We start from the raw sequence: 22,501 nt of genomic DNA, 5'->3' as shown, positions 1-22,501 counted from the left end.
AATTTCTCTGGGAGAGAGCGAGGCACGCGGGACTGGGTCAGCATGTGTTCGCTCGCATCCATCCGCTCTGGCATCCTTTGAGAATGGCGCTTCTTTTTGCGCCGCTCGAGCAAAGGGAGAGAGAAAACAGCCAGTCGAGCCCGCAGAGTGGGGAGATCCATCAAGTCGCACTCAGGGCAGCCGCCCTTGGCGAGTGCAGTTTCCGCATGCTCGCGGCCCAGACAGGAAGCGCAGAGAATGTGATGGTCCCCGCCGAAGAGAGGGCCTCAGCATGAGGCGCAGGTGGTGTGAGGCATTTGAAGCAACGCCTCGGAAATTTAGCTCTCGTAGAAAGTGTGACACGACAGCGAGCACACTAGCATTAAAGAATATGGCGCGCCGGATGGCACAGCAGAACAACGGGCTGAAGGCGGCATCTAGTGAACCCAGGAAGCCGGCGTTCTCAGGGCTGAATAGCAGAAGGCTTGTTCTGCTGAAAGCTTGTCCCGCTGAAAGCTTGTCGACGGCGGCGAAGGCTTCTATCCAGAGATTCTATCCAGAGATCCAGAGAGTGTTCACTGAAGGAGATCAAATCTGAGTTCCTTGGCAAAGAATGGGTGCTTATATAGCCATAAGCCAAGCCCATTCTGACGGGCTCTGACATGCTAGGGTGCGAAGCGGCCTGATTGGTTTGCACGTCTGAGCCGCCTCGCCATTGGTTCGTGCAGTTGCCGCAGCACAGCCAATGACCGCGTTAGTCACTCATCTGTGTTTATGCTGTGCAGCTGCACTGCATTTTAAAAAATTGGCTTCAATATTCTTGAGAAAAGGAGTTTTCCCATAGCGTAAGCTAGCCTTACGCAATATGAGAGACCTCTCGAAAGGGAACCCATAAATTCAAATATACTAGACAAGGACAAATATTTGAGCAACTGTTTGCTGACAGAATTCATGTCGCCTTGCAAAAAACGAAATATTTATATCAGATTGCACAGCACAGATCCTTTAACACAATTTTTTTTTTCCAGTATAAACAGAGGGATAAAATGTTGTGAAACTCCCTATTACATTCGGAAACAGTTGTTACTGTTGTTGCGGTCAACAGTCTTCCTTTTCTGAGAAGGCTGGCAGTACCAGGGCTCTGTTAGAGGCACCAACGACAACGACTTAACCGACTCTAACAACAATTTCCTACGATTTAACTCCAAAAAGTTCAGTTAGGATATATTTAATAACTGATCACATTATATAAAATGAATTCCTTTTTCAAAACCCAAGAATGCATGGAATAAAAAAAGTATTTTTTATATCCATTTAATTTTATTATTTATTTTTAAATTATGCTTTTGTGTTTTGATATACTATTCGGTTGATTCATTTATTTAGTTTGTAGGGATGCACCGATTCTTTATATTTGAAAGCTGATAACCGATATATTGGCCGATAAATCTAAATCCAAATTTTTATATGATTTTTGCCTGATTACAAAAACAAAAGTCTCACAATTAAAAGCCATGTCCTAAGCACAAAATTATATATTATATCTATAATTTCATGTAGTCAATATGACAGACTTGCGCTTCACGTTGCACTCCAATCATTTTTCAAGCCATTCAAAACCATCATGGCGAACAGTGTCTCAGCCGAAGAAAATAATCTTTATTTATCGGCTGTAATATATCGACCAAATTTTCTTATCAGGCCAATAACTATAACAATAACAATATTTTACTGCTATATTATATGTAATTGGTAGAGATTTTGTTGATTGGGGTAATAATATTTAGGAATTTCAATTTGAACTAGATTTACTGTACTTTATACCTTTCATTAAATGATTCCAGAAAAAATACATAAACATTGAGAAAAAGAATATCATCAAAAGATGGAAAGATGGACTCTTTATTATTTTGTTAGTCAGAAAGGAACCTGAACTAGTTCCTTTGCTTTGCCAGTTTGGGTGAAGCATATTAGTTCCATGATTAGTTCCAGATTTAGCAAGAGAATTCAGCCTGCCTTAGCTATGCTAATATTGTTTCTTTTGTCTATATGAAACACAATATATCAGCTTTATGTGGACAGGCATCAGTATAATTAGAGCTACAGCCAAAAAAAGATATTTATTGGATCACAGGTTGGTCATGTGAGGTAATGACATCACCAGTATGAGATAATATATAGTGAGCATTTAGATATAGACTGCGTCCAAAACCAAATGCAGCAGATATTTTGGATTACCTGGCATACAGATGCAATGGAAGCCTCCAATTTGATCCAAACAGGTAGCATCATTCTGGCATGGGTTGGACATGCACTCGTCTATGTCCAGTTCACATTGAGTACCCACATATCCCTGCAGACATTTACACTGGAAGGAACCTTTTGTGTTTATACACTTTCCAGTATGTGCACAAGGGTTTGCACCTAAAAAAGATAAACAAAACGCCTTTACAATTTTTTTTGGGAAATCCATCATTCGATCACTAATACATTCAGGTTGGCAGGGTGTTTTACGTGGTTGCTAGGGTGTTCTGTGTGGTTGCTCTGTTGTTCAAATGTTCATTTTATTCAGGTGTTTTTTTTTAAAGAAGCCATTACTCACCCAGTGAGCATTCGTCGACGTCTTGGTCACAGACTGGGCCAAAATAACCCAGAGGACAGGTACAGATGGCCTTGCCGTTGACTGGGTTGGTATCACAGTTTGAGCCTTTCTGACATGGGTTACTCATGCAAGCATCATCCAGGTGACACAGCAGACCTAAGACATCGATACACACAATAAAAATGAGCTTGTACAGAAATTTATGACAATAAAAATGAGTGAATGTCTCCTATTTAAACAGCATGGCAGGTTTTAAAGACCTCATGAAATTAAAAAAAATGTTGGTTACACTTTATTTTAAGGTGTCCGTGTTACAGTGTAATTGTACATTTAAGTACTGAGTAATAATTATTTAACTACATGTACTGACTATAGGGTTAGGATAGGGGCTTGATATTAACTTTTTTGCTCACCAGCCACTGTGGCTAGTGGTTTTCCAAAGTTATCAGCTATGCAGCATTTTCACTGGCCACAATTTTGGGAAAAACTGTCATTTAGATATTTTTTTATATTATCTCATAATTTGGCAGCAGGTATATTAGGCTGCTGTCACTTTAAGACCTGACGCACAGATCCACTATACTGTTACACATGCATTTTCTTTCTCATCTGTTTACGTGCACTTAAACGTGCCCACTAACGGTATTTATTGTAATTTAGGTATATGGGTATGTTCACTGTGGTACTGTTTAAGTATATGTACGTATACCAAACAAGATCCAGCACTTTACTGTATTTATTAGTATTTTAGCATAATTACAATGTACTTAAAGTACATAGAATAGCACTTTATTGTATACGTGTATATGTATGTGTACCCTGTAATAGATGCCCTGTCTGAAAACTGTGGTATCTCTTATAATATGTTGTTGAATATTGTGGCGTCTTTTAAATTGTGTTGTATCATATTTAATTTCAATGTTTAGCCTTGTTACTTTATATTGTGATGACCTGACAGGGGACTGCAGATGTAAAATAGCCTTGGGGCTAATTCTGGCATATTTAAATTGCTGAAAAGCTAAGATGTTCATTAATATGCATTGTCCCTTTTAAATAAATAAATAAAACATAACTGACTGTGTTAAACCAGCAAAAAAAAAAATTGTAACATTATTTTGTGTGTTTTTGACTGTTTAAGTGCAATAAGCAGTGAAAAAGAACTCAATTTAGTACTGAGAGGCGGCATTATGTGTGCAAACTTTGGGTGTGAGCACAAAAGCTGAAGGAATGAGTAAAATTATGCAAAATGTGCGCAATCCTATGCCGGGGCAATTCATTCAAAGCAAATGAGACGAGTGAGAGAGGGGAGGCAGGTTTGTGTGTCAACTCGCTGTCAGAGAGATGAGATTTTGGTGTCATGCATCAATTTTGCGGAAAATTTGTATTGGAAGCGTTTCAGATATTTCGGTATCGATATTTATCGAAAAATCAATATTTTTGACAACACTAAATTGCACTTAGTTTATTATTTCTGATGATTTTTTAAAGACTACAACTGAAACATGCATATATTATATATATAATTCAACCTGCCAAATTGGCTAGTAGGAGTGACTGCGTTACACGCCACTGCTGAAATCCACACGCATAATACCAAACCCTGATTAGGATTAAGGTGTGGTTTAGGTTAGTTGCATGCAATTATGCACAATTTATAGTAATTACTATAGCAACTACATGTAAGATGTGTAACAAGAACACTGTAAAATAAAGTGTTACACACAATGTCATGACACTTAATCCATGGCTATTAGCTTTACATCATCTATGTGCAAGTGTACATACAATACAGACTAAATTCATTTTAGCAGATTAAAAAAGCAAATTGATATGTCCCATCTTAACTTCTTTTTCAATAGAAAATAAGTAAAATAAGTGGTCCATTAAACTAAAAATAGGGTCTATAAATTATCTTCAGTGGTTTTGCTCAAAGCTCTCATAAAGCTAATGCTCCAATAAAAGAAATGAGTGCCTCAAACCAAGATTCAGTTGCATGTGAAAAAACTATGCACACCTGTGCGCCCGTGAGGACATTCACAGAAGAAGGAGGCCACCCGATCATGACATGTGGCTCCTGCGAAGCAGACAGCATCTGCGCAGTCGTCAGTGTTCTTGCTGCAGTCATCCCCTGTCCAGCCGTTCACACACACACAGTTGTATCCACCCTGCGTGTTCAAGCATGTACCACCGTTCTGGCAGGAATTGGGCATCAAATTGCACTCATTGAAGTCTTCGGTACAGAACTGACCTGAGGAATTAATATATAAATATTTATAGTTGTTAATTTCACTGCAAAATACAGCATGTACATTTCTAAACACAGATACAATGCCAATAAAAAAAAGAGATTTTACCCAATGAAACCTTGTTAGCCTTACTGATTCAAAAAATGTCTTTGTGTCTAGCTCTAAATGAAGTGTAGGGTTTGAGTAGGCATTTGGTACCTGTCCACTCTGGCTTGCATTGGCAATCGTAGGTGTTCACTCCATCCACACAGGTCCCTCCGTTAAGGCAGCGATGGTCTGGACAGTCATCAATGTTCTCCTCGCAGTTCTGACCACTAAAGCCTGGAAAGAAAGAAGCAATTTCATCAAAAATGTTGTTAAAAATCTAGTTTCAAAAGCCAAAACAAGATTGTTTACATGCCCATATAAGGCACTGCCCATATTTTTTGAGCAGCAAGTCAGCATTTTAGAATGATTTCAGAAGGATCATGTGACTGGAGTAATGATGCTGAAAATTCAGCTTCGCATCACAGGAATGAATTACATTTTTAAAATGCATCGTAATAGAAAACAGTGGTAACACTTTATTTTGCAGTGTCCTTGTTACATATACTTATAGTAATAACTGTAAATTATGAATAATTACATTCAACTAACCCTAAACAAAACCCTAATCCTAACTCTATAGTAAGTACATGTTAATAATATTACTCAATACCTAAATGAACAATTACATTGTAATAAGTACACCTTAAAATAAAGTGTAACCAAAACAGCAATAATATTTTACAATAATATTGTTTTTACAATATTACTGTTTTTTGATCAATTAAATTCAGCCTTGCTGAGCATAATAGACTTCTTTCAAAAACAAAATCTTACCAAACACAAAGTTTTGAACGATAGAGTACCTATTCAATTTTATTCCACATATGAAAGTGAGTCCAGATCTGAATATTTTTAAATTCAGATTTTTGCTGTTCACATCCAAAACACGTGAACATAGCCTGTAACTTTCGAGCAGGGTGAATTAAAAAATCAGCACTAAAACATAACATCTCGGTTACTCACGTAACCTCGGTTCCCTGAGATGAGGGAACGAGTATTACATAAGGCTAGCTTACGCTATGGGAAAACTCCTTTTCTTGAGAATATTGAAGACAATTTTTTAAAACGCAGTGCAGCTGCACAGCATACACAGATGAGCAACTAGCGCGGTCATTGGCTTTGCTGTGGCAACTGCACGAACCTATGGCGAGGCGGCTCAGCCGTGCGAACCAATCAGAATGGTTGACCAGAATGGGTGTGGCTTATGGCTATATAAGCACCCATTCTTTGCCAAGGAACTCAGGTTTAATCGACTGAAGCGATCCCCTGATCAAAGCACAGTAGCGCGGCGGGTTACGCAATACTCGTTCCCTCATCTCAGGGAACCGAGGTTACATTAGTAACCGAGTCCTTCCCTTTTGAGAGGTCTCTCGTATTGCGTAAGGCTAGCTTACGCTATGGGAACCCCCTTCAAAACGATGTGCGTGCTTAACTTCGCTCCGTTCAGTAGACTAAGGCAAGATGTCTGAGGCTTATAGAAGAGTAAAGTATGAACCCAATAAAAGCCAGTCCGTGACGGGCTTCGTATAGGGAAAAACAAGGAATGGGCCTAATGAGGGCCAAACCCTTTATAATGTATATAAGAACCGTAGTTTGAATTTAGCCAGGACCGTATATGTATCGGGCCCTAAGGCTCAGGGGGTTTGTGCTTACACATCTTGTATTGAAAGAACCCTCACTTGCAAAGCAAGAACTTCCAGGTTATAATTCCTCATAAATGTGGACGGCAAGGCCCAGCTGGCCGCCGCACAGATATCTTCAATAGGTATTACACTTGACTAAGCCCAAGACGAGGCCATACCTCTCGTGGAATGAGATCTGACGCCTAAGGGGCAATGAAGGCACTAAGACTCATAAGCCAGTGCGATAGCATCAACTATCCAGCGTGATAATCTTTGCTATGAAACGGCGAGCCCCTTGGTGCGGCCGCCAAAGCATACATAAAGCTGTTCCGACTGTCTGAATTAGGCAGAACGCTCCAGATAAACTCTGAGAGCCCTGATGGGACAGAGTAAATTCACGTCTCTTTCATCCTCTGGTGAGGGAGGAGCTGCTAGTGAAATAACTTGTGCTCTGAACGGAGTCGAGAGCACTTTAGGAACATAACCATGCCTTGGCTTAAGGACGACTCTGCAGTCATTAGGCCCAAACTCAAGGCAGGGTGCGCTTACTGATAGCGCATGTAAATCGAGAGTGGTTTTGAGCGAGAGATGCTTCAGGTCCGCAGACCGAAGCGGCTCAAATGGGGGCCCCTTCATTGCTTCCAGGACCGTGGAGAGGTCCCAGATAGGCACAGAGGGGGGTCGTGGAGGGTTTAGCCTCCTTGCCCCTTTACGGAAGCGCACGATGATGTTGTTTCTTCATAGTGATTGTCCGGCCACAGGAGCGTGAGATGCTGTTATGGCCGCCACATATACTTTGAGCGTGGAGGGGATGTGACCCGCGTCCAAGAGCTCTTGCAAAAAGGCGAGTACACTTAGTACTTCGCACGAGTAGGGGTCCAGGCTCCGTGCTGCGCACCAGCCAGAGAACACCACCCATTTCTTAGCGTAGAGGCGCCTAGTCGAAGGCGCTCTTGCTTCAGTGATGGTTTTTAGCACCCTAAGCGCTGGAGAGGACGCATGTGCAGTAGTCCAAGCTGGAGTACTGATGATGCTGAGACCATGAGACCCAACATCCTCTGAAATCTCTTGAGAGGAGCGCAAGCGCCTGCTCTGAGGGATGCCGCTAGGCGTTGAATGGTGAGCGCGCGCTCTGACGTAAGGCGCGTTTTCATTTGTATAGAGTCTATCACTGTACCCAAGAAAGAAATACCCTGGCTGGGATACAGTGTGCTCTTGGAAGCATTGATCCTTAGACCCAGGCATTGTAAATGGCTGAGGAGCCAGGATCTGTGAGTTATCAACTGTTCCTCTGATTGGGCTATAATCAGCCAATCGTCGAGGTAGTTTAACACTCGCACTCCCAGCTGTCTCAGGGGGGAGAGTGCACTTCGTAAATGTACGAGGTGCCAGTGATAGGCCGAACGGTAGTACTGTGTACTGGTAAGCCTGCCCCTCGAAGGCAAATCTCAGGAATGGCCTGTGATGGGGCGATATTTGGATGTGAAAATAAGCATCTTTCAGATCCACTGAGAAAAAACAATCCCCTGGGCGAATTTGCGCAAGGATTTGTCTGGTTGTCAGCATCCTGAACAGGCGTATCATTAGCACTTTGTTCAGGTGTCTGAGGTCTAGGATGGGCCTGAGGCCGCCATCCTTAGTCAGAACGAGGAAGTAGCGACTGTAAAAGCCCGACTCGCTTTGTGAAAGAGGGACTGGTTCGACAGCTCCCTTTTCTAACAGTTTCGACACTTCGGTGCGAAGGATGTGCGCCACATCTCTTCTCACTGTCGCTTCGAACATGGCTCGAAAGCGCGAGGTCTGCGAGCAAACTCTAGCGAGTAGCCTCGTTTTATCATGTTCAACACCCATACTGATACACCGGGGATGGCCTCCCAGGCCTTGGCCCTAATAGCTAGGGGTTGAATGAAAACTGGGGACGGGCCGCTCTGTGACAGGGACCTGGCCGCCCAGCTGTCTTGTAATGCTGTGTGAACAGCGCTTATGTGCAGGGGCGCATGCATTACAGCGGGCACACCTTTCATCACATCTCCAGCGCGAGCTGGAGGGAGAACTGAAACTGTGGGAACAGTTTTCATGTGTAGGGGTGTATACTTCATAGTGGGCACACAACCTACATTTATTACATCTCCCACACAAGCTGGGGGGAGAATTGGTACTGTGGTGGCAGTGCTTATGAGTAGGGGTGCATACTTCATAGTGGGCACACGCACTACATTCATTACCCTTCCAGCGTGAGCTGGAGGAGAGTTTGATACTGTGGGAACAGTGCTTGTGTGCAGGGGTGTGTACTGTATAGTGGACACATGACCTGCATTTATTGCATCCCCAGCGTGAGCTGGAGGAGAGATTAATACTGTGGGAACAGTGCTTGTATGTAGGGGTGCGTACTTTATCGTGGGCACATGACCTACATATGACACAGACAGAAAAGAGCTCTTTTCGTGCTTTTTTGTGTCGCCGTAAAATGCCGTTTGTTTGCAGGTGTGCGTGTTTTATAACAGACCCATTTACTGCAACATCGGTATTTCCAGCCGCCTGAAAAAAGGGGACTGGGAAATGTGTGAGACGCTTTTTGGAGAGTGATCCGGCCTCGGTGGGACTCAAACTCTCTCTCTTTCTTCCTAAGGCTAAGAAGGCTTACAAGGCTCGGGGTCCAACACGATCTTGGGTCGGGGTCCCCGCCTCAGGGAACTGCTGGCTCTTTGCAGAGCGAGAGCGGTGACGGATTTCAGCCGCTGGGCGGGGCTGGGAGACTGGAGGTGCTGATTTTACCTGCTGAGGAGGTGGCGCTTTCTTCTGGCGGCTCGAAGCAGAGCTGGAGCGTTTTGGGAGAAAGTGACGCATAGCTTGTGACGCTTTCTGAGCCTCAGTGTAGCGCTCAGCGAACCCATTAACTGCTGGGCTGAACAGACCGGAGATGGAGATAGGGGAGTCCAGAAAAGCTGCCCTATCTGCGTCCTTCATATCAGTCAAATTAAGCCATAGGTGCTGCTAAAGCACCGTCAAGCTGGCCATGCTTCGTCCAATTGCCTGGGCTGTCGACTTTGTGGCTCGCAGGCCAGGTCTGTGGCGCTGCGCAGATCCCTGAAAGCTTCCAGTTCAGGTCCAGCCTCGTCCAAAGAGCGTAGAAGTTTGGCCTGAAAAGCTTGGAGGACAGCAATGGTGTGAAGCTCCGAAGCAGCTTGGCCAGCGGCGGCGTATGCACAGCCAGCGAGAGCTGAAGTAGCGCAGCAACGTTTGGATGGATGTGATGCTTTTGCTTTCCATCCAGAAGCGGTGGGCGGGCAAAGGTGTGCGGCCACCGCTTCCTCGAGGGGAGGAATCGCCTCATAGCCTTTCTCCAGAGGGGAGAAGGAAGGCTTTAAGCGAGCTGAGTGTAGCGCCTTCCTCGCTTTCCTCAGCTCGTCGTGCACTTCTGGGAAGAAGGGGGCGGGTCTCTGCTGAGGGGCCTGCCGGCGCCCCTGCAGGAACCACTCATCAAGCCTGCTACGCGTGGGCTCATCGGGCGAAGACCACTCGAGCACAAGGTTTTCAACGTCCTTGGTGAGCATGCGGAACAAGCTCTGCATCGATGCTCGTTCTCGTGCTGGCTTGTGTTGACGGAGCAGGGCCTGAAACGGAGCCCGTCGACTCATCGCATTCGGATGCAGCGATGGAAAGGCTGTCATCCTTTTCCTCCTCCTTGTCCGATGCCCCGAAAGAGACGAGACCTGCCACTCGCAGAGAGGGGCGCTGGTCCGCCTGTGTAAACAGGACCGGTGAGGGAATTTCTCTGGGAGAGAGCGAGGCACGCGGGACTGGGTCGGCATGTGTTCGCTCGCATCCATCCGCTCTGGCATCCTTTGAGAATGGCGCTTCTTTTTGCGCCGCTCGAGCAAAGGGAGAGAGAAAACAGCCAGTCGAGCCCGCAGAGTGGGGAGATCCATCAAGTCGCGCTCAGGGCAGCCGCCCTTGGCGAGTGCAGTTTCCGCATGCTCGCGGCCCAGACAGGAAGCGCAGAGAATGTGATGGTCCCCGCCGAAGAGAGGGCCTCAGCATGAGGCGCAGGTGGTGTGAGGCATTTGAAGCAACGCCTCAGAAATTTAGCTCTCGTAGAAAGTGTGACACGACAGCGAGCACACTAGCATTAAAGAATATGGCGCGCCGGATGGCACAGCAGAACAACGGGCTGAAGGCGGCATCTAGTGAACCCAGGAAGCCGGCGTTCTCAGGGCTGAATAGCAGAAGGCTTGTTCTGCTGAAAGCTTGTCCCGCTGAAAGCTTGTCGACGGCGGCGAAGGCTTCTATCCAGAGATCAGCAAAGTGGAGTGTTCACTGAAGGAGATCAAATCTGAGTTCCTTGGCAAAGAATGGGTGCTTATATAGCCATAAGCCAAGCCCATTCTGACGGGCTCTGACATGCTAGGGTGCGAAGCGGCCTGATTGGTTTGCACGTCTGAGCCGCCTCGCCATTGGTTCGTGCAGTTTCCGCAGCACAGCCAATGACCGCGCTAGTCACTCATCTGTGTATGCTGTGCAGCTGCACTGCGTTTTAAAAAATTGGCTTCAATATTCTTGAGAAAAGGAGTTTTCCCATAGCGTAAGCTAGCCTTATGCAATATGAGAGACCTCTCGAAAGGGAACCCATAAATTCAAATATACTAGACAAGGACAAATATTTGAGCAACTGTTTGCTGACAGAATTCATGTCGCCTTGCAAAAAATGAAATATTTATATCAGATTGCACAGCACAGATCCTTTAACACAATTTTTTTTTTCCAGTATAAACAGAGGGATAAAATGTTGTGAAACTCCCTATTACATTCGGAAACAGTTGTTACTGTTGTTGCGGTCAACAGTCTTCCTTTTCTGAGAAGGCTGGCAGTACCAGGGCTCTGTTAGAGGCACCAACGACAACGACTTAACCGACTCTAACAACAATTTCCTACGTTTTAACTCCAAAAAGTTCAGTTAGGATATATTTAATAACTGATCACATTATATAAAATGAATTCCTTTTTCAAAACCCAAGAATGCATGGAATAAAAAAAGTATTTTTTATATCCATTTAATTTTATTATTTATTTTTAAATTATGCTTTTGTGTTTTGATATACTATTCGGTTGATTCATTTATTTAGTTTGTAGGGATGCACCGATTCTTTATATTTGAAAGCTGATAACCGATATATTGGCCGATAAATCTAAATCCAAATTTTTATATGATTTTTGCCTGATTACAAAAACAAAAGTCTCACAATTAAAAGCCATGTCCTAAGCACAAAATTATATATTATATCTATAATTTCATGTAGCCAATATGACAGACTTGCGCTTCACGTTGCACTCCAATCATTTTTCAAGCCATTCAAAACCATCATGGCAAACAGTGTCTCAGCCGAAGAAAATAATCTTTATTTATCGGCTGTAATATATCGACCAAATTTTCTTATCAGGCCAATAACTATAACAATAACAATATTTTACTGCTATATTATATGTAATTGGTAGAGATTTTGTTGATTGGGGTAATAATATTTAGGAATTTCAATTTGAACTAGATTTACTGTACTTTATACCTTTCATTAAATGATTCCAGAAAAAATACATAAACATTGAGAAAAAGAATATCATCAAAAGATGGAAAGATGGACTCTTTATTATTTTGTTAGTCAGAAAGGAACCTGAACAAGTTCCTTTGCTTTGCCAGTTTGGGTGAAGCATATTAGTTCCATGATTAGTTCCAGATTTAGCAAGAGAATTCAGCCTGCCTTAGCTATGCTAATATTGTTTCTTTTGTCTATATGAAACACAATATATCAGCTTTATGTAGACAGGCATCAGTATAATTAGAGCTACAGCCAAAAAAAAGATATTTATTGGATCACAGGTTGGTCATGTGAGGTAATGACATCACCAGTATGAGATAATATATAGTGAGCATTTAGATATAGACTGCGTCCAAAACCAAATGCAGCAGATATTTTGGATTACCTGGCATACAGATGCAATGGAAGCCTCCAATTTGATCCAAACAGGTAGCATCATTCTGGCATGGGTTGGACATGCACTCGTCTATGTCCAGTTCACATTGAGTACCCACATATCCCTGCAGACATTTACACTGGAAGGAACCTTTTGTGTTTATACACTTTCCAGTATGTGCACAAGGGTTTGCACCTAAAAAAGAGACACAAAACGCCTTTACAATTTTTTTTTGGAAATCCATCATTCGATCACTAATACATTCAGGTTGGCAGGGTGTTTTAAGTGGTTGCTAGGGTGTTCTGTGTGGTTGCTCTGTTGTTCAAATGTTCATTTTATTCAGGTGTTTTTTTTTAAAGAAGCCATTACTCACCCAGTGAGCATTCGTCGACGTCTTGGTCACAGACTGGGCCAAAATAACCCAGAGGACAGGTACAGATGGCCTTGCCGTTCACTGGGTTGGTATCACAGTTTGAGCCTTTCTGACATGGGTTACTCATGCAAGCATCATCCAGGTGACACAGCAGACCTAAGACATCGATACACACAATAAAAATTAGCTTGTACAGAAATTTATGACAATAAAAATGAGTGAATGTCTCCTATTTAAACAGCATGGCAGGTTTTAAAGACCTCATGAAATCAAAAAAAATGTTGGTTACACTTTATTTTAAGGTGTCCGTGTTACAGTGTAATTGTACATTTAAGTACTGAGTAATAATTATTTAACTACATGTACTGACTATAGGGTTAGGATAGGGGCTTGATATTAACTTTTTTGCTCACCAGCCACTGTGGCTAGTGGTTTTCCAAAGTTATCAGCTATGCAGCATTTTCACTGGCCACAATTTTGGGAAAAACTGTCATTTAGATATTTTTTTATATCATCTCATAATTTGGCAGCAGGTATATTAGGCTGCTGTCACTTTAAGACCTGACGCACAGATCCACTATACTGTTACACATGCATTTTCTTTCTCATCTGTTTACGTGCACTTAAACGTGCCCACTAACGGTATTTATTGTAATTTAGGTATATGGGTATGTTCACTGTGGTACTGTTTAAGTATATGTATGTATACCAAACCAGATCCAGCACTTTACTGTATTTATTAGTATTTTAGCATAATTACAATGTACTTAAAGTACATAGAATAGCACTTTATTGTATACGTGTATATGTATGTGTACCCTGTAATAGATGCCCTGTCTGAAAACTGTGGTATCTCTTATAATATGTTGTTGAATATTGTGGCGTCTTTTAAATTGTGTTGTATCATATTTAATTTCAATGTTTAGCCTTGTTACTTTATATTGTGATGACCTGACAGGGGACTGCAGATGTAAAATAGCCTTGGGGCTAATTCTGGCATATTTAAATTGCTGAAAAGCTAAGATGTTCATTAATATGCATTGTCCCTTTTAAATAAATAAATAAAACATAACTGACTGTGTTAAACCAGCAAAAAAAAAAAATTTGTAACATTATTTTGTGTGTTTTTGACTGTTTAAGTGCAATAAGCAGTGAAAAAGAACTCAATTTAGTACTGAGAGGCGGCATTATGTGTGCAAACTTTGGGTGTGAGCACAAAAGCTGAAGGAATGAGTAAAATTATGCAAAATGTGCGCAATCCTATGCCGGGGCAATTCATTCAAAGCAAATGAGACGAGTGAGAGAGGGGAGGCAGGTTTGTGTGTCAACTCGCTGTCAGAGAGATGAGATTTTGGTGTCATGCATCAATTTTGCGGAAAATTTGTATTGGAAGCGTTTCAGATATTTCGGTATCGATATTTATCGAAAAATCGATATTTTTGACAACACTAAATTGCACTTAGTTTACTCAAAGCTCTCATAAAGCTAATGCTCCAATAAAAGAAATGAGTGCCTCAAACCAAGATTCAGTTGCATGTGAAAAAACTATGCACACCTGTGCGCCCGTGAGGACATTCACAGAAGAAGGAGGCCACCCGATCATGACATGTGGCTCCTGCGAAGCAGACAGCATCTGCGCAGTCGTCAGTGTTCTTGCTGCAGTCATCCCCTGTCCAGCCGTTCACACACACACAGTTGTATCCACCCTGCGTGTTCAAGCATGTACCACCGTTCTGGCAGGAATTGGGCATCAAATTGCACTCATTGAAGTCTTCGGTACAGAACTGACCTGAGGAATTAATATATAAATATTTATAGTTGTTAATTTCACTGCAAAATACAGCATGTACATTTCTAAACACAGATACAATGCCAATAAAAAAAAGAGATTTTACCCAATGAAACCTTGTTAGCCTTACTGATTCAAAAAATGTCTTTGTGTCTAGCTCTAAATGAAGTGTAGGGTTTGAGTAGGCATTTGGTACCTGTCCACTCTGGCTTGCATTGGCAATCGTAGGTGTTCACTCCATCCACACAGGTCCCTCCGTTAAGGCAGCGATGGTCTGGACAGTCATCAATGTTCTGCTCGCAGTTCTGACCACTAAAGCCTGGAAAGAAAGAAGCAATTTCATCAAAAATGTTGTTAAAAATCTAGTTTCAAAAGCCAAAACAAGATTGTTTACATGCCCATATCAGGCACTGCCCATATTTTTTGAGCAGCAAGTCAGCATTTTAGAATGATTTCAGAAGGATCATGTGACTGGAGTAATGATGCTGAAAATTCAGCTTCGCATCACAGGAATGAATTACATTTTTAAAATGCATCGTAATAGAAAACAGTGGTAACACTTTATTTTGCAGTGTCCTTGTTACATATACTTATAGTAATAACTGTAAATTATGAATAATTACATTCAACTAACCCTAAACAAAACCCTAATCCTAACTCTATAGTAAGTACATGTTAATAATATTACTCAATACCTAAATGAACAATTACATTGTAATAAGTACACCTTAAAATAAAGTGTAACCAAAACAGCAATAATATTTTACAATATTATTGTTTTTACAATATTACTGTTTTTTGATCAATTAAATTCAGCCTTGCTGAGCATAATAGACTTCTTTCAAAAACAAAATCTTACCAAACACAAAGTTTTGAACGATAGAGTACCTATTCAATTTTATTCCACATATGAAAGTGAGTCCAGATCTGAATATTTTTAAATTCAGATTTTTGCTGTTCACATCCAAAACACGTGAACATAGCCTGTAACTTTCGAGCAGGGTGAATTAAAAAATCAGCACTAAAACATAACATCTCGGTTACTAACGTAACCTCGGTTCCCTGAGATGAGGGAACGAGTATTACATAAGGCTAGCTTACGCTATGGGAAAACTCCTTTTCTTGAGAATATTGAAGACAATTTTTTAAAACGCAGTGCAGCTGCACAGCATACACAGATGAGCAACTAGCGCGGTCATTGGCTTTGCTGTGGCAACTGCACGAACCTATGGCGAGGCGGCTCAGCCGTGCGAACCAATCAGAATGGTTGACCAGAATGGGCGTGGCTTATGGCTATATAAGCACCCATTCTTTGCCAAGGAACTCAGGTTTAATCGACTGAAGCGATCCCCTGATCAAAGCACAGTAGCGCGGCGGGTTACGCAATACTCGTTCCCTCATCTCAGGGAACCGAGGTTACATTAGTAACCGAGTCCTTCCCTTTTGAGAGGTCTCTCGTATTGCGTAAGGCTAGCTTACGCTATGGGAACCCCCTTCAAAACGATGTGCGTGCTTAACTTCGCTCCGTTCAGTAGACTAAGGCAAGATGTCTGAGGCTTATAGAAGAGTAAAGTATGAACCCAATAAAAGCCAGTCCGTGACGGGCTTCGTATAGGGAAAAACAAGGAATGGGCCTAATGAGGGCCAAACCCTTTATAATGTATATAAGAACCGTAGTTTGAATTTAGCCAGGACCGTATATGTATCGGGCCCTAAGGCTCAGGGGGTTTGTGCTTACACATCTTGTATTGAAAGAACCCTCACTTGCAAAGCAAGAACTTCCAGGTTATAATTCCTCATAAACGTGGACGGCAAGGCCCAGCTGGCCGCCGCACAGATATCTTCAATAGGTATTACACTTGACTAAGCCCAAGACGAGGCCATACCTCTCGTGGAATGAGATCTGACGCCTAAGGGGCAATGAAGGCACTAAGACTCATAAGCCAGTGCGATAGCATCAACTATCCAGCGTGATAATCTTTGCTATGAAACGGCGAGCCCCTTGGTGCGGCCGCCAAAGCATACATAAAGCTGTTCCGACTGTCTGAATGAGGCAGAACGCTCCAGATAAACTCTGAGAGCCCTGATGGGACAGAGTAAATTCACGTCTCTTTCATCCTCTGGTGAGGGAGGAGCTGCTAGTGAAATAACTTGTGCTCTGAACGGAGTCGAGAGCACTTTAGGAACATAACCATGCCTTGGCTTAAGGACGACTCTGCAGTCATTAGGCCCAAACTCAAGGCAGGGTGCGCTTACTGATAGCGCATGTAAATCGAGAGTGGTTTTGAGCGAGAGATGCTTCAGGTCCGCAGACCGAAGCGGCTCAAATGGGGGCCCCTTCATTGCTTCCAGGACCGTGGAGAGGTCCCAGATAGGCACAGAGGGGGGTCGTGGAGGGTTTAGCCTCCTTGCCCCTTTACGGAAGCGCACGATGATGTTGTTTCTTCATAGTGATTGTCCGGCCACAGGAGCGTGAGATGCTGTTATGGCCGCCACATATACTTTGAGCGTGGAGGGGATGTGACCCGCGTCCAAGAGCTCTTGCAAAAAGGCGAGTACACTTAGTACTTCGCACGAGTAGGGGTCCAGGCTCCGTGCTGCGCACCAGCCAGAGAACACCACCCATTTCTTAGCGTAGAGGCGCCTAGTCGAAGGCGCTCTTGCTTCAGTGATGGTTTTTAGCACCCTAAGCGCTGGAGAGGACGCATGTGCAGTAGTCCAAGCTGGAGTACTGATGATGCTGAGGCCATGAGATCCAACATCCTCTGAAATCTCTTGAGAGGAGCGCAAGCGCCTGCTCTGAGGGATGCCGCTAGGCGTTGAATGGTGAGCGCGCGCTCTGACGTAAGGCGCGTTTTCATTTGTATAGAGTCTATCACTGTACCCAAGAAAGAAATACCCTGGCTGGGAGACAGTGTGCTCTTGGAAGCATTGATCCTTAGACCCAGGCATTGTAAATGGCTGAGGAGCCAGGATCTGTGAGTTATCAACTGTTCCTCTGATTGGGCTATAATCAGCCAATCGTCGAGGTAGTTTAACACTCGCACTCCCAGCTGTCTCAGGGGGGAGAGTGCACTTCGTAAATGTACGAGGTGCCAGTGATAGGCCGAACGGTAGTACTGTGTACTGGTAAGCCTGCCCCTCGAAGGCAAATCTCAGGAATGGCCTGTGATGGGGCGATATTTGGATGTGAAAATAAGCATCTTTCAGATCCACTGAGAAAAAACAATCCCCTGGGCGAATTTGCGCAAGGATTTGTCTGGTTGTCAGCATCCTGAACAGGCGTATCATTAGCACTTTGTTCAGGTGTCTGAGGTCTAGGATGGGCCTGAGGCCGCCATCCTTTTTCAGAACGAGGAAGTAGCGACTGTAAAAGCCCGACTCGCTTTGTGAAAGAGGGACTGGTTCGACAGCTCCCTTTTCTAACAGTTTCGACACTTCGGTGCGAAGGATGTGCGCCACATCTCTTCTCACTGTCGCTTCGAACATGGCTCGAAAGCGCGAGGTCTGCGAGCAAACTCTAGCGAGTAGCCTCGTTTTATCATGTTCAACACCCATACTGATACACCGGGGATGGCCTCCCAGGCCTTGGCCCTAATAGCTAGGGGTTGAATGAAAACTGGGGACGGGCCGCTCTGTGACCTTTCATCACATCTCCAGCGCGAGCTGGAGGGAGAACTGAAACTGTGGGAACAGTTTTCATGTGTAGGGGTGCATACTTCATAGTGGGCACACAACCTACATTTATTACATCTCCCACACAAGCTGGGGGGAGAATTGGTACTGTGGTGGCAGTGCTTACGTGTAGGGGTGCATACTTCATAGTGGGCACACGCACTACATTCATTACCCTTCCAGCGTGAGCTGGAGGAGAGTTTGATACTGTGGGAACAGTGCTTGTGTGCAGGGGTGTGTACTGTATAGTGGACGCATGACCTGCATTTATTGCATCCCCAGCGTGAGCTGGAGGAGAGATTAATACTGTGGGAACAGTGCTTGTATGTAGGGGTGCGTACTTTATCGTGGGCACGTGACCTACATATGACACAGACAGAAAAGAGCTCTTTTCGTGCTTTTTTGTGTCGCCGTAAAATGCCGTTTGTTTGCAGGTGTGCGTGTTTTATAACAGACCCATTTACTGCAACATCGGTATTTCCAGCCGCCTGAAAAAACGGGACTGGGAAATGTGTGAGACGCTTTTTGGAGAGTGATCCGGCCTCGGTGGGACTCAAACTCTCTCTCTTTCTTCCTAAGGCTAAGAAGGCTTACAAGGCTTGGGGTCCAACACGATCTTGGGTCGTGGTCCCCGCCTCAGGGAACTGCTGGCTCTTTGCAGAGCGAGAGCGGTGACGGACTTCAGCCGCTGGGCGGGGCTGGGAGACTGGAGGCACTGATTTTACCTGCTGAGGAGGTGGCGCCTTCTTCTGGTGGCTCGAAGCAGAGCTGGAGCGTTTTGGGAGAAAGTGACGCATAGCTTGTGACGCTTTCTGAGCCTCAGTGTAGCGCTCAGCGAACCCTTTAACTGCTGGGCTGAACAGACCGGAGATGGAGATAGGGGAGTCCAGAAAAGCTGCCCTATCTGCGTCCTTCATATCAGTCAAATTAAGCCATAGGTGCTGCTAAAGCACCGTCAAGCTGGCCATGCTTCGTCCAATTGCCTGGGCTGTCGACTTTGTGGCTCGCAGTCCAGGTCTGTGGCGCTGCGCAGATCCCTGAAAGCTTCCAGTTCAGGTCCAGCCTCGTCCAAAGAGCGTAGAAGTTTGGCCTGAAAAGCTTGGAGGACAGCAATGGTGTGAAGCTCCGAAGCAGCTTGGCCAGCGGCGGCGTATGCACAGCCAGCGAGAGCTGAAGTAGCGCGTCAAGGCTTGGATGGATGTGATGCTTTTGCTTTCCATCCAGAAGCGGTGGGCGGGCAAAGGTGTGCGGCCACCGCTTCCTCGAGGGGAGGAATTGCCTCATAGCCTTTCTCCAGAGCGCCGTCTACGGTAGAGAGTGTCGAGGAGAAGGAAGGCTTTAAGCGAGCTGAGTGTAGCGCCTTCTTCACTTTCGTCAGCTCGTCGTGCACTTCTGGGAAAAAGGGGGCGGGTCTCTGCTGAGGGGCCTGCCGGCACCCCTGCAGGAACCACTCATCAAGCCTGCTACGCGTGGGCTCATCGGGCGAAGACCACTCGAGCACAAGGTTTTCAACGGCCTTGGTGAGCATGCGGAACAAGCTCTGCATCGATGCTCGTTCTCGTGCTGGCTTGTGTTGACGGAGCAGGGCCTGAAACGGAGCCCGTCGACTCGTCGCATTCGGATGCAGCGATGGAAAGGCTGTCATCCTTTTCCTCCTCCTTGTCCGATGCCCTGAAAGAGACGAGACCTGCCACTCGCAGAAAGGGGCGCTGGTCCGCCTGTGTAAACAGGACCGGTGAGGGAATTTCTCTGGGAGAGAGCGAGGCACGCGGGACTGGGTCGGCATGTGTTCGCTCGCATCCATCCGCTCTGGCATCCTTTGAGAATGGCGCTTCTTTTTGCGCCGCTCGAGCAAAGGGAGAGAGAAAACAGCCAGTCGAGCCCGCAGAGTGGGGAGATCCATCAAGTCGCACTCAGGGCAGCCGCCCTTGGCGAGTGCAGTTTCTGCATGCTTGCGCCCCAGACAGGAAGCGCAGAGAATGTGATGGTCCCCGCCGAAGAGAGGGCCTCAGCATGAGGCACAGGTGGTGTGAGGCATTTGAAGCAACGCCTCGGAAATTTAGCTCTCGTAGAAAGTGTGACACGACGGCGAGCACACTAGCATTAAAGAATATGGCGCGCCGGATGGCACAGCAGAACAACGGGCTGAAGGCGGCATCTACTTAATCCAGGAAGCCGGCGTTCTCAGGGCTGAATAGCAGAAGGCTTGTTCTCTGCTGAAAGCTTGTCCCGCTGAAAGCTTGTCGACGGCGGCGAAGGCTTCTATCCAGAGATCAGCAAAGTGGAGTGTTCACTGAAGGAGATCAAATCTGAGTTCCTTGGCAAAGAATGGGTGCTTATATAGCCATAAGCCAAGCCCATTCTGACGGGCTCTGACATGCTAGGGTGCGAAGCGGCCTGATTGGTTTGCAAGTCTGAGCCGCTTCGCCATTGGTTCGTGCAGTTGCCGCAGCACAGCCAATGACCGCGCTAGTGGTTCATCTGTGTATGCTGTGCAGCTGCACTGCATTTTAAAAAATTGGCTTCGATATTCTTGAGAAAAGGAGTTTTCCCATAGCGTAAGCTAGCCTTACGCAATATGAGAGACCTCTCGAAAGGGAACCCATAAATTCAAATATACTAGACAAGGACAAATATTTGAGCAACTGTTTGCTGACAGAATTCATGTCGCCTTGCAAAAAACGAAATATTTATATCAGATTGCACAGCACAGATCCTTTAACACAATTTTTTTTTTTCAGTATAAACAGAGGGATAAAATGTTGTGAAACTCCCTATTACATTCGGAAACAGTTGTTACTGTTGTTGCGGTCAACAGTCTTCCTTTTCTGAGAAGGCTGGCAGTACCAGGGCTCTGTTAGAGGCACCAACGACAACGACTTAACCGACTCTAACAACAATTTCCTACGATTTAACTCCAAAAAGTTCAGTTAGGATATATTTAATAACTGATCACATTATATAAAATGAATTCCTTTTTCAAAACCCAAGAATGCATGGAATAAAAAAAGTATTTTTTATATCCATTTAATTTTATTATTTATTTTTAAATTATGCTTTTGTGTTTTGATATACTATTCGGTTGATTCATTTATTTAGTTTGTAGGGATGCACCGATTCTTTATATTTGAAAGCTGATAACCGATATATTGGCCGATAAATCTAAATCCAAATTTTTATATGATTTTTGCCTGATTACAAAAACAAAAGTCTCACAATTAAAAGCCATGTCCTAAGCACAAACTTATATATTATATCTATAATTTCATGTAGCCAATATGACAGACTTGCGCTTCACATGTTGCACTCCAATCATTTTTCAAGCCATTCAAAACCATCATGGCGAACAGTGTCTCAGCCGAAGAAAATAATCTTTATTTATCGGCTGTAATATATCGACCAAATTTTCTTATCAGGCCAGTAACTATAACAATAACAATATTTTACTGCTATATTATATGTAATTGGTAGAGATTTTGTTGATTGGGGTAATAATATTTAGGAATTTCAATTTGAACTAGATTTACTGTACTTTATACCTTTCATTAAATGATTCCAGAAAAAATACATAAACATTGAGAAAAAGAATATCATCAAAAGATGGAAAGATGGACTCTTTATTATTTTGTTAGTCAGAAAGGAACCTGAACTAGTTCCTTTGCTTTGCCAGTTTGGGTGAAGCATATTAGTTCCATGATTAGTTCCAGATTTAGCAAGAGAATTCAGCCTGCCTTAGCTATGCTAATATTGTTTCTTTTGTCTATATGAAACACAATATATCAGCTTTATGTAGACAGGCATCAGTATAATTAGAGCTACAGCCAAAAAAAGATATTTATTGGATCACAGGTTGGTCATGTGAGGTAATGACATCACCAGTATGAGATAATATATAGTGAGCATTTAGATATAGACTGCGTCCAAAACCAAATGCAGCAGATATTTTGGATTACCTGGCATACAGATGCAATGGAAGCCTCCAATTTGATCCAAACAGGTAGCATCATTCTGGCATGGGTTGGACATGCACTCGTCTATGTCCAGTTCACATTGAGTACCCACATATCCCTGCAGACATTTACACTGGAAGGAACCTTTTGTGTTTATACACTTTCCAGTATGTGCACAAGGGTTTGCACCTAAAAAAGAGACACAAAACGC

The 22,501-nt window shown here is 44.0% G+C and overlaps 1 protein-coding gene across 1 annotated transcript in view; it reads right to left on the bottom strand.

Annotated features, from left to right (window-relative positions):
• LOC311083775 (uncharacterized protein) overlaps positions 1-22,501 on the bottom strand; it is a gene marked incomplete at its 3' end in the record, with an annotated part of 65,693 nt that overhangs the window by 25,497 nt on the left and 17,695 nt on the right. The window contains exons 9-17 of the mRNA XM_084115528.1: positions 22,294-22,479; positions 14,862-14,984; positions 14,432-14,665; positions 12,877-13,032; positions 12,513-12,698; positions 5,026-5,148; positions 4,596-4,829; positions 2,582-2,737; positions 2,218-2,403 (exon numbers count right to left, since the gene is read on the bottom strand). Of these exons, the coding sequence (XP_083971654.1) occupies positions 2,218-2,403; positions 2,582-2,737; positions 4,596-4,829; positions 5,026-5,148; positions 12,513-12,698; positions 12,877-13,032; positions 14,432-14,665; positions 14,862-14,984; positions 22,294-22,479 (1,584 nt within the window). The remainder of the gene's footprint in view (positions 1-2,217; positions 2,404-2,581; positions 2,738-4,595; positions 4,830-5,025; positions 5,149-12,512; positions 12,699-12,876; positions 13,033-14,431; positions 14,666-14,861; positions 14,985-22,293; positions 22,480-22,501) is intronic.

Source organism: Abramis brama, assembly GCF_963993115.1.
Source record: "Abramis brama genome assembly, chromosome: 5".
NCBI classification, from domain to species: Eukaryota; Metazoa; Chordata; class Actinopteri; order Cypriniformes; family Leuciscidae; genus Abramis; species Abramis brama.
This window is presented reverse-complemented; position numbering and strand designations above follow the sequence as displayed.